The sequence below is a fragment of the Lepidothrix coronata genome, unplaced genomic scaffold (genome assembly GCF_001604755.1).
Source record: "Lepidothrix coronata isolate B3197 unplaced genomic scaffold, Lepidothrix_coronata-1.0 Scaffold6, whole genome shotgun sequence".
Classification (NCBI taxonomy): Eukaryota; Metazoa; Chordata; class Aves; order Passeriformes; family Pipridae; genus Lepidothrix; species Lepidothrix coronata.
In genome coordinates this window covers 12,038,590-12,050,726 of record NW_016690186.1, presented here as the reverse complement: position 1 = coordinate 12,050,726, position 12,137 = coordinate 12,038,590, and the positions used below count along the sequence as shown (strand labels likewise).

Below are 12,137 nucleotides of genomic sequence, written 5' to 3'. Positions count from 1 at the left end.
TGGATATCATACCCATGTTTGAATGTGGAAAGAGAAAATGAGCCTCCAAGGACATCCTGTGACAGTAACTCCACGTACAAATGAGCGATTACGTGAAACTAGTGACTCATTGTTGCATGGCATGTACTGTAATTAATTACAGATTTACTTGTGTTCACTGTAGACTGAAGCAAGCTGGTTTGATTTGCACAGTCTTACTGCATTGCTGAGTATGGTGCAGTTAACTTCAGGCCTCGCTTAGCAAAATCTTATAAAACAAATTCAGTAGTTAAAAAAAGCTGTAAGAGCTGGAGTCCACTAGTGACGAAATGCATTTTGGCCACACAACATATATGCAGAAACATGTACCTCCCAAAAATCTGTGGTGTGCTTCCTAAATACAGAACATGGAGGTCTTATACAATGAAGAAGGTTTTTCAAAAAGTGGTGTAGTAGGTTCCCTTGTTTATTTATTTCTAATTGCTACTTTTTGTCACAAGCAAGAGATGGTTTGAACAGGTATACTTGAAGAAACTTCCAGTTAATATTTGACTTGTGGGATAAGTAAATCTAATGTTTGCAATATACTCTATGAATTGTCAATGACACGTGGGTAACCTTAAGTTTCATCCTCCATCTGTGGACCTGCATGTATTGTACACACACACATAAATTAGAATAAATGAGTATTTTCAGAAACTTCACAGTCCCAGTAATGTTATCCTTACATTCTTGTGGTTTAGTAGCTTTTGCTAATTGAAAGAAAGAAGAAGGGAAAAAAGCAAGCAAGCAAGACAGCATCAAAGGATTGCAGCAGATCACTGGAGCTTATGGCAAAATGCATCCTCTGAGTGAAAGATGTAAGAAGGACCTTATACAAAGTGGACACAATTGTTTCAGCAGACAACAAAAGATTCCCACTTATTCCAAAGACCCCTCTCCTGTGCTTGGCTAGCTGTCCCAGCTTCCTTCTGCCAACCCTCTCTCCAAAAGTGAGCACTTCTAATATGAAATCCTGTTTCAGCTTGAGTACAAAGGCTTCCCTTGTCTGTGTTCATCAGGATAAACTCACTGTTTCCTTTCATTTCCTTGCACATGCACGATATGGGCACCATCTGGCCTAGAAATGGTCAAGGACATCCAAGCCTGAAAAAAACATCTTCAGAGAATGCCCTAGGCTCCCCTGCTCCATGTTTCACCTGTAACTACATTAAAGATTTTATAATCATATCTGATAAATCCAGACAAATATTTAAAACTCAAGTTTTCAAAATAGTTGAGGAACAGAGAGAAGTATTACAAAAGGAAGGCAGGCCTAGTCACCGTTATGTTTTAATTATCTAAGACTTCATACTGGTGTCCTATTCTGCAAGAATACTATTAAAGAGGAAGTCAGCCTGAGCTGAGAGAAGAGTTAGCATAATCAGATCACGCCCTGTAAGCAAAGTTATTGACAAAAAGATCTGAGTTCTGATGTGATTCCATTTCCACTGAATTCAGAGGTAAAACCTTCATTACTACACCTCAGTGTCCATTAATTCAGTTCATGTGTATAAACAAGGCTCATAACCCACTCGATGTTTTGCTGCAAGATTTATTATTGACCTTTTATTAGACTAGAATAGAAAAAAAGACAGAGCACTTCATATCAGATTGATACAACTATCCAGTTCTTGCTCTTCTAGTAATGTTAACCTTAAAAAGGATTTGTCACTCTCACCTTTAAATTCCTTCTTGACCAATAGGTATGATCATCACCAGGCTGGGAAATAAGCTTGAATGATATTTGTTCTGAGCTTTTATTAGCCAGAGAAAGAGATGGTGAGGATGCTCTCTGGTGCCATACCTAGAGTTTGCATTGACCACCCCAGAGTCTGGGTAACTGCAGACTCTATGATGCCTGCAGGGTTGTAGTTAGCTAGGAACATCCTACTCCATGAGGCCTTTATAAATTTATTATTCCCTGCCCAAATCTGACTATTGGGAAGCTAGTATTTTTTTGATTAACTGTGGTAAAATATGAGGACTTACACTCTATAGCTTCTTCCACCTTTGGTAGCAAACTCTGAGAGTGACCCAATGTCTGATGTCCTGATGTCTCACTCAGGTGTTTAAAACACAGTTCCCTGACTTGCCTCTTGCTTTACTTGTCTTTCACCTGGTAAATGATGTAAACCCAGCTGGATTTCTACATCTGATACAGGTTTTCCACATATACTACCCTATGTCTCTCTCTAGTAGGGCTCTTCTACCCTCCACAAAAAGACTTATGGTCATTATTTTGCTTATTATTTGCTCAGAGCACCTTCTGCACAACAAGATGCTATAAAAGGCTTGTATAGTCCTCAGATGGAAATTAAATAACAGCAATACTTAGTAACAGATTTCTGTCTCTATTTTGTTGAGCCTTCTTCTGCCTAAACGTCCAACATACATCCATCCTAAACTAGATGATTTTACAAATCTGAAAATCCCACAGATTTAGAATAGTGAGTATTACACACAGCATCCTAAATAAGAAAACATAACTGTCTTTAAACGAACAAGCTTATAATAGGCTCCTTGCTCCTGTGTTTATTCCACTCTCCTCGAAGACTACGACAGTGTCTAGAAAGTTAGGATGCAGGCAGGGGAAAAAATGAATTACAGAGATGAGGGAGCCCTCACAGATCATCAATCTTTTCCTTGCATTAATTACAAGGGATGCCAGCTCAAGCACTTCTGCTGATTTCTGCTGAAATAGTCCTTCAGGGTAATAGGGCACTTTTTCAAACAAACTGTTTTTTAAACCATTTCATGTTTTGACTTCAAAATCACCAATTAAATGCCATTCCAAAACCCATGTGTCTAATGGGATTGAGGCCCAACTGTAAATTCTTTTCTGACTCCAGCTCTCAAGGAGAATCAGGTCACATACCTGTGAATGTGGTCCTTCTTCTCTTCTCCTTTACTCCCCTCTTCCCAACCCCTCACATCCTTTTTTGGTCTCTCTCTTCTGAGCCCCTGGCACATACAACAGGACTTGGAAAACCCAGATGGAGTGAGTCAGTTTCAACCAAGACAGAAAGTAGGAAGGAGGAAAAGGGCCCAAAATGCTGGGTAGGACACCTGGCTTCAGTCACCACCTTGGGATGTGAACCTGGGCACTATTCCCTGGGTTTCCCTCCTGTGGTGTTTTAATGCACCCACCACGGTGGCACCTGATAGCCACACAGAGCATGGTCCTGCCCTTAAGGAGGATGTGTTACCAGCTGGGCTTACTCTGCTTGGCCAGCTGGAGCAAAGCACCGCAGCAGGCCAAGTGGCTGCTGTACTGTGGCTAGCCAAAATCCAGGATGTTAGCTTGATTGTTTGCTGTGGATACTCTGCACTATTTCAGGATCCGATTCTATATTTATACAGTACTAACCAGATGCTTTTCAGATACTGTTCTAGACTTTTACTATTACTCCATAGCTGGGTCTTCCAGTTGCCACCACTGCACATTTTCTGTACTTTTGCACTGAATTATTCTGATATCCCATGCAAAAATAACACTAAGGTTCTTGATTCCTGACAGTTTGTTATGCCAGTGCTGTCAGACTGCCAGATGCAATCTGAATGTGTCTCTGTAGGGGACGCAGGGCTCTCAGGTCCTACCCTTTCTTGCAGGCAACTCCAACCCTCATGTAATCAGAGATAAGTGACTTAGTTAAAAATGAATGGGGCAGCTGGCTAAATGCTCAGCCAAACAAAATGATCAAAGAGACAGGGCCAGATGTTTTTCATTAGCTCTACATATGGAGGTACCAGGGAGAGCAGCAGGAGCACCAAACTAAAAAGAAACCAGAGAAGCCAACTCTAGTTTCAACCATAACATGAGGACCTGGCTATAAATACTACATTCCTCAGTGTGGCTCCCAGAGGACGTGCTGTAAGTATTTCTAAAACCCACAGGAAAAGCATGTCTACTATTGTCTGACTTATTTATATGCATCCTCTTGGTAAATATTTCATTAAGAATTATCATTCTTAGCATCTATAAAAATATACTTTAAAAATCATATTTTAGAAAGCTTTTGTAAGTTGTAAAAAGCTTTTTTTCCACAAAATTTATTTTTGGCCCAGTTGGTGCCAATGCAGTCTTTTCCAAGACTACTGATCTGTGGGATTTTCTTTGACCAGTTTTAGTACATTTTAAAACTTTAATTTCATAGGTTTTGAGTCCAAATTACTGCAAGAGATCCCAGTTATGACAAGATTTACTATGAAAAAGGAGCCAGATTTTTATTTTTGTCTTCTGGGGAAGTTTATGGTAGAGTGAGATAAATATGCAAAATAGTTAAGGTTGTTTATCCTGCATCACTAAGAAGACATTCTTGACATCATTTGTATATAACTGAGCAGAGGAGCTGCTCAATCAGTGCTGACAGAAATCCAACCCAGATCACCCAGCCTCAGGGCATACAGACCTCACTTCAGTATGATAAAATCTGCTTCTGTTGGGATAAAACCTGAACTCACACAGATCCTCTTGTCACAAAACAAATTTTGGTGCATAAAGGCTCCTCCTCCAGTTACATTCCTTCCAGGGACGCAGTCATAATTTCAGGACACTTTACCTCATCCTCACATATTTTTGTAGTATCTTGGGGCTTGCAAGGGGGAATGAATATTACAAAACAATCTGGTGCCATTCTTCTAAAATGTAAAGTGTAATGACTTTAATATTGGCCCCAAATCTGCAAGTCTTAGACCTAGAGAGCAGAGATCCTGGAAGCTGCCAGCAGGTAACTCAATCAACACAGTATCTTTCAATCAATACAGAAATTATTCTTTTTTAACTCTACAGTATAGTGATGTCTGCCTGAAAGTCACCCCTCCGACAGTAGGAGGAGGGAGATATGCTGAATGTAAAGAGATTGGAAAGGCATTTCTCTGAAAAAACTGGAAGTACCAGACTTGCAGTTGACTAGGGAAGAAGCTAATAAGGGGTCTTGGCTGCATTGATCAACGGTGCTGAAATCCACTTTGCCCTTTACCTATGTAGCAGGCTCCTAGGTTTGGTAGTATATATGCTGCTCTTTGCATGAGTATTGATTACAGAGGCTGTTCCACGTATAAAAAGGTTGATGTGCACTTTAAAAGCTGCTCTAATCCCATTCAGCACGACCTAAGCTCATGAATGTGCATTTTCTTTCCTCTGATTCTTATTTCATGCACCCATTAGCAACAGCCACTCATTGCAGCGAAAGTATCTGTGATTTGCAGTGCAGGATGAGTTCTTTGCTGGTAGATATGCTAGTAGCAAACTGGCTGAGGAACTTAGTAAGTCTTATACTGGAGTCAAGGAAAGCTTAAGCATGACTCACTTAGGAATGCTTTGTCTTCCCCTAATTGCATAATTACCTTAGAGAGCTCGCTGGCCATTTGGCATAGAGGTCATGCCTGTTTCCTCTGAGCACAGGAATAACTCCTCCTAGCTTCTCCTAACAGGATAAAAAGGGGATGTGAGGAAGACATATGGCCATGGCCCCGCTTTCCCTCTATATAATCCAGGAGCAGTATTTGTGCACAACTACAAAGTCCTTCATTCTCTGAAATGAGGATGGGAAAGTTCACCATTATATAACATAAATCAGCACTTTCACCTTTGCATGGAGATAGTATCTGTATTGAAAGTGGTAGTGTGATATTCCAGTGTCTTTGGTACTGGTACTTGTAACATCTGTGTTCTAATAAGTGGAATTAAAAAAGAATAATGAGCGTCCCACAAGAACAGCAATCTTTCCCACTATACTCATATGCTATAGAGTTAGCCTGACTGCCAAGCAAAAAAACCAGAGATCGCCCCAACACCTTGTTCTTACAAGCAATAAATCAAAAAAAAAAAGATATGGCCAAAATAAATGCTATCAACAACTACAATCATGCTAAGCAGATGGCAAGCAAAGGGAAGGGACCTTAATATTACATGAGAAAAATGGAAAATGAATTTGCTAGTTACACTAGCAGAATTAAAAGGAAGTTTTGCTGGAGAATTCTCCTGGACCTCTAGGAAATTCAACAGTGCAGTTTTCAGGGCTCACCCCATGTATAGAACTGGTTAAGTAAGTCTGCAAGATGCAAAAAAAGGAGAAAGGTATAATTGAACAATATGGATCGCTGAGGCAAAGATGTTTAAGTACTGCTATCTTTAGTCCCCTGGATGAACTCTTGTTCTGGAGAATGGCTGGAATTTGTGGTCCCTCTTCTTAACCTTTTTATTGATGTTATCCAACATTACATTTGGAAGCTAGATTTCTCCTTTGCAGATTGGTGATGGCATCACTACGCAGTCAAACTTCCATCCAGCTTCCCCTTTCATTACTCCTATGAATTCTCTATCCTTCCTTGCACACTGATGCACCTTCCATTCAAACTAACTAAAGCAAATTTTTTCCCGTTCCCCTTACAGCCCAGCAGCTAATACCCCCTATCTTATAATGGGGTATATACCCACTGGGCTTATGAACGAAAATACTTGCATCTGCTATACTTCCTGCTGATCCTGATGCTGCCAGTGTGTTTTAGACATGCACACAGCCTGCCTGGTTGGCCCTTCAAGAGTTACAGAGGGATGTGAATACAAGTGGTCTGATGCATCTGCTGGTGTAAGCTTTGGTGTCCATGTGCTTCTTAGCTTTGTGCTGGGTTGCGAAGAGTGTTTAAGATTACTCAGTTGTTTTGCAGCTCATGATGGTTACTTAAGTCTTTCCTTCTTTTTTATCAGTCTCTTTTTCAATGGTGGGAAGCAGTGCAGTTAAATGCTGAATAAGGCTGCATTAGGTTCCCCTTTCTGTGATAAACCTCTACTTAGTAGGTTCCCAAAGTGAAAGTTTTTGCAAGAGAAAACAGCTGGAGGACACATCCAAGCCTGGCTCTGGTGAGTGGAGCTGTTCTTCTGATATAAATGGTGCATTACTCTAAAGTAAGAGAAATGCTAGGAGGAGAGGAAGGAAAATTAAGTATCTTGATTCCTAAGTTGAGAGAGAACTTGTCAGCAGTTTATCAAATCAAAGGCTAATATCCAAGACTCATTCTGTTCTCAGAGATATATATCTCAAGTATGGACTTCATTAGAGTACATCTAACTTAACCTAGCTGACTTCAGAGGAAAGTCAGGCTATGGGTCCCAACTGCTTTTGTTATCAAACAAGAAACAGGCGACACCTCTGTTCTTTTCATGATTTTTTGAATAATTTTCCTGGAGAGCTAAGGAGTTAGCATGCCATAGTGCTGGTAGCTGCCCTTGGGATCAAGGAACACCATACAGAATCTATAATAAAACTTCTTGCATTAGGATGGCGGCAGAGGAAACTATACAGAAAATGCAGTCCAGGAAAGAGTTCTTAGAAGATGAAGTAGGGATTAAGCCAGAGCCTATTTTACCATTTGCTAAAACACTCAGTGCATTTGCCTTCGTGGGTTCTGCATTCCAGAGGACTGCATGCTGTGTTAATAAAATCCGTCTCTTGAACAGGCTTTGGAAACTCACACGGCCATTGACTGCCCATATGGCAGAATTGGGCTGCTGCTATTAGACAGCTGCAGGGAGTTGAGGACAAGAAAGGGGAGACAGCACCAAAATCTTATGGATATATAGATGTATAGAGAGATATAGGGCTTTTCCTCATGGCAGGAGCTTCCAAAACACGTTCCCCATCAAAATGCCAGGATCCTCTTTTGTTTTTTCTTTCAGGAACTGTAATTTGCACTTCTGCTTTTTGCAGGTGATACATATGTGATTTATGTATGTGATTTAAACCCTCATACACCCTGACCTTAAGCTGCAGGAACATTTTAAAACAATTAGCACACCTACAAGAAAAACAGCAAATCACCACATTTCTGTTGCTCACAAACTTAAAGAGAGATTGAGTTTAGTGCTCTTCCTAGCGCAAGAAATTGCATACTCCCCAGTAACCCAATGCCAAACCACTGCTCTCAGTTTTGAGTAGCAAATGCCATTCTCATTGCATCTAAAAACTCAGACTCTGTTTCTTTTCTTAATACGAAATTGCGTATTTTGGTACTGCTCTCAAACAAGTTTAACAGAACAAAGGAGTTATCTTTATGAGACAGCCAGGGAAACACACAAAGAACAGGAAAATGTAGCTAATCTAAATAATGACATTGAAAACAAAACAGCTATTGGGCTATAAATAAACAATATGAAGTAAATTTCATCATTTATATTAAGAGAAGACACAGACTTAATTCCTGGGTATAATGCCATCTGCTATTTCCTCAGATTTTAGTTCTTATTTTTTCAGTCAAGCCACAAAGTAGCATTTCCTACTTTCTTCAACTTTTTACAGTATGAACTTTTATACCACTTTGGAGAAAATTGCAAAACTCAGACATGCATGGAGAGAAAGATCGGATTTTCTAAAACAATAATATTGCCCAGATTGTTAGTTTTTGAACTGCACAAATACAGGCATTCTTACAGGGCAGGGGGGTAAACCTATACATGACTGCATTAATTAAGACAATACTTCGTTTCCTGCAACACAAAAGAATTTTCTTAATTTAGACTCAGTTTTAAATTATGCAGTCTCCCACTGTGTGCATGTGGGTGTGCAAAGCAGTAACTGCAATTTCACCAAAAAAAAAAAAAAAAAAAAAAAATAAAAAAAGCAGAGACTGGTCCTGACCTGGTTGGTGAATGGAGAAGGAATTAAATAACCCTCTAAACCAAAGCCAGAATCAACTTTCTGAGCGCCAAGCTCAGCCAGTCCAGCCATCTCACTTTCAGTAACACAGTGCTAAACGACCTGAGCAGAAGCCTGATTCACGTGACTTTTTTTCCTGGGGATTGTCTTGTTGAGAGTATCCTGGGCAGGAAACTGGTGTGATCTGTTGACTCACAAGATTTAAAATAAGCACTCGCGTTTCCCCCCCCCCAGCCCTGACCCGCAGTCCTGGCCTGAATCACTTCCCCGGTGGAGGCGAGAAATGAGCGCCAGCGAAGCGCTCGTGAAGTGGCCGAGTGGTCGGCAAATGCTCTCAGGCTGTCATACAGCCAGCAAACCTCACGTCCAGCACTGGCACAACATCAGGACACGGCACCGGTCCCCGTCCCTCAGGCTTTACCTGCTGGCGGGTGAATGGCTGGGAGGGATATCCTGTAGAAAACTCTGCTCCATGGCCGGTATCCTGGCCGGGCTGTGGGGATGGTAGGCTGTGAGGACTACGCTGCCCGAGTCCTTCATCTCCATGGTCATAGGCACATGTCGGCCCGGCTGCTGGTGACAGAAGCGACAGGGCTGTGCCGACGGGCCCCGACGGAAGGGCGAGCGAACCTGTCAGGACCACCAGCCTGACTCTGCAGCAGCCGCTCGCCACTGTCGGCTGTCAGGAGAGCTGTGGAACTGAGACACGGCTCCTCTCCCTGTCAGGAAAGCTGAATTAGCATATATTCAAAAACACCGCCCACAAAACAACCCACGGGGAAGTTACTACGTTCCTAGGAAACTGGAAACCTGAGATAATCCTGTACGGCACTGAGTGACTGCTCAGAAAACTTCTTGTTTGCGTTTTTTTTTCTTGTTTCCTTTTAACAGCAGATTTCTCAATACTCATCCTGCTTCTGAAACAATCTTGTCTAAGTGAAACTATTTGTTGGTTATGCAGCCAGATGAGTGGAGAGCACTACTCAAACACAAAACATAGTTTGGTAGAGCAGGGAGTTTCAGAGGAGAGATTCAGAAACCGAGTGGGCTCTACTAGGTTTAAATTATCAAGGAGCAGAAGCTGTGATTTCCTATGTGCCGGATCATTTCTGTAGCAGGGAACCAAACTTGTTCTCTTCTGAAGCCAGATTAAGCGTTTTAGCTAGATTCTCCCTGATATGGCTGTGTACATTACTAGAAAGGCACTGGGAAATGAGTGAATTATTTTTATAATTGTCTGTGTTCATCTGGAACAATCCCGTAAATAAATACACACCGAGATGCTTGATATCTTTTCATGATTTACCTTGATCTTTGTACACTAATATGGTAGTTTGAATTCAAAAATAAATACTCAAGCAAAAATATTGGGGTCCAATTCTGGAGTAACACCCAGAGAAAACTCTGTAAACAAAGTGAGAAAGTTCACACATCACTTTAGTTTCCTTTCCCGCTTCTTCAGTGTTTGTTTTTTTTTTTTCAAAGAAATGTTTCTGATAAATGCCAATTCCTGAAAACTTTTGTTCTGCCTATGAAATCATGGGAGGGATGTCCCTAATTTACCTCTGTGGGCCACAGCTCTCTGAGCACCTTGTGAACACGTGTGAAACACCAGCCTCCATTCACCTTTGTCACAGCTGCCAGCAGCATCCCAAGCGTAGGTACTCTACAAAATGTTTGTTGGGCTCCTCTTTCACATCCCTCTTTTGTGAGGGTGCTCTCTCTAGTGCTGCTATACAGTTGCCTAAATTACACTGTCAGTCTCTCCAGCTGGTGAAGTAGCTCAAGTTTTAAAAATTATTCATCTCACCTTCACCTTCTCCCTGAACACGGTATCCTGCCTGGAGGGACATGATGGTTTCGGTCAAATATGTTGCTGCGACTCATGTAGGCAGTGCCCAAGTTAATTTTAAATTAGCCAGTATAGGACACTGATAACAGTACACTTGGCAGCACTTCTTGCCAGACTCACCCAGGAAGCATAAATATTTGAACATAAAGAGCCTCTAAGCCTGCTCTTGCTATGCTGTTAAGATATCCTGGATTAAATATTTTAAAGCCAGGTTGCCTAGGATAAAATCATGGTTGCTTCCATGGCAGCATGGAGGCCCTCTGGAAGCCTCCGTGCAGCCATGTACATATGTTAGAAATGAAGGAGAAGGCTCTGAGCTACCTCTGGAGGCATCATTGCCCATGGCATCAAGACTATATACTATGGTGCTACCAGTGAGGACTGGGATGAATGGAATAACCAGTGCTCTGTGATTACTGGGGTATTCAGGAAAGGCATAGGGCCTGAAAAACTAGGATCAAGGCCATGATGGATCTCATATCCCAACTCTGTGGAGCACTGACTGAATGCCAGGTTGATGCTTGGCTTCTGGATCACCAGGGATGCTGCTGCCAGTGCCATTCTTTTCCCTTCCTACCTTGGCTTTATATTCTCCTTCCTGCACCAGAAGGTAAGTAACCTTCTTATAAATAGAAATTTACATTTGGCACAACTGCAAATAGATATTTTGAAAATAGATCAACCAAAATGCATATATAAAAATGAGAGAAAAAAATCTCTATATATGTTATAAAATAACTGCTGACACACTTTAAGGACATTGTTCGCAGTTTATTTCAAGGAATTAAACTCTCAACTCTCATCGTGGAAGGCACCAAACACTATCAGAAAGGAAGTGGGTGTCCTTCAGATCAGGTGCTGACAAAATATTGGCTGCAACTCCAGGAAAGTCTCTTTTCTCCCCTTCCTAGCCTCATAACACTAGTCTTTCTCCAGTACCATCAGACAAAAAAATGATGGTTATGTATTTTAAGCTATGTGTAGATAAAACCCATAGTAGAAATGCAATATATTTTTAGTATTATTTTTATTTCCTCTCTTTGCATGATAAAATACCTCAAACACCAAAGTGACTTACAAAGAATACAGATACCATCTCAATAGAAAAATGCATATAAAGAAAGGAGGCCCACACTTGTTAAATGGGATTTTCTCTCTAAGAAAAATAAACATGGAAGATTTTACTTGGAGATTTATAAAGTGCTGGTGTACAAACTGGAGGCTTGTATGGAAATGGCAGACTATTTGGCCCAAATACAAATACATATTTTGAAAACTAATCAGCCAAAAGACATATATCAAACCTAGAGCTAAAAATATTTATATGCTTAATGGCTCTTGGGATTAGGCATCTCCATATTATTGAAACCCAAAAATTATGCTAAATCAACTAGAGATAAACATCAGCCATCAAACAAAGTTTTAACTGGGCTAGTGATACAGCCATAAGAAAAAGGTAAAAGACAACATAGGCTGGATTCCTCCTTCAGTTCTATCTGTGCAATTCTGTTAGATAATAGAGAATTTATTTTTCTTGTTTATAAAGAAACAAGTAGGGAAATATTTTAATCCAACATGTTTGTGTTTCTACAAGATTTCCTTGAACACTA

General features: G+C 40.8%; 1 protein-coding gene across 1 annotated transcript in view; it reads right to left on the bottom strand.

Annotated features, from left to right (window-relative positions):
• LOC108505168 (rho GTPase-activating protein 28-like) overlaps positions 1-9,371 on the bottom strand; it is a gene marked incomplete at its 3' end in the record, with an annotated part of 58,373 nt that extends 49,002 nt beyond the window's left edge. The window contains exon 1 of the mRNA XM_017830898.1: positions 9,097-9,371. Within this exon, the coding sequence (XP_017686387.1) occupies positions 9,097-9,227 (131 nt within the window). The remainder of the gene's footprint in view (positions 1-9,096) is intronic.
• Positions 9,372-12,137: the final 2,766 nt, after the last annotated feature.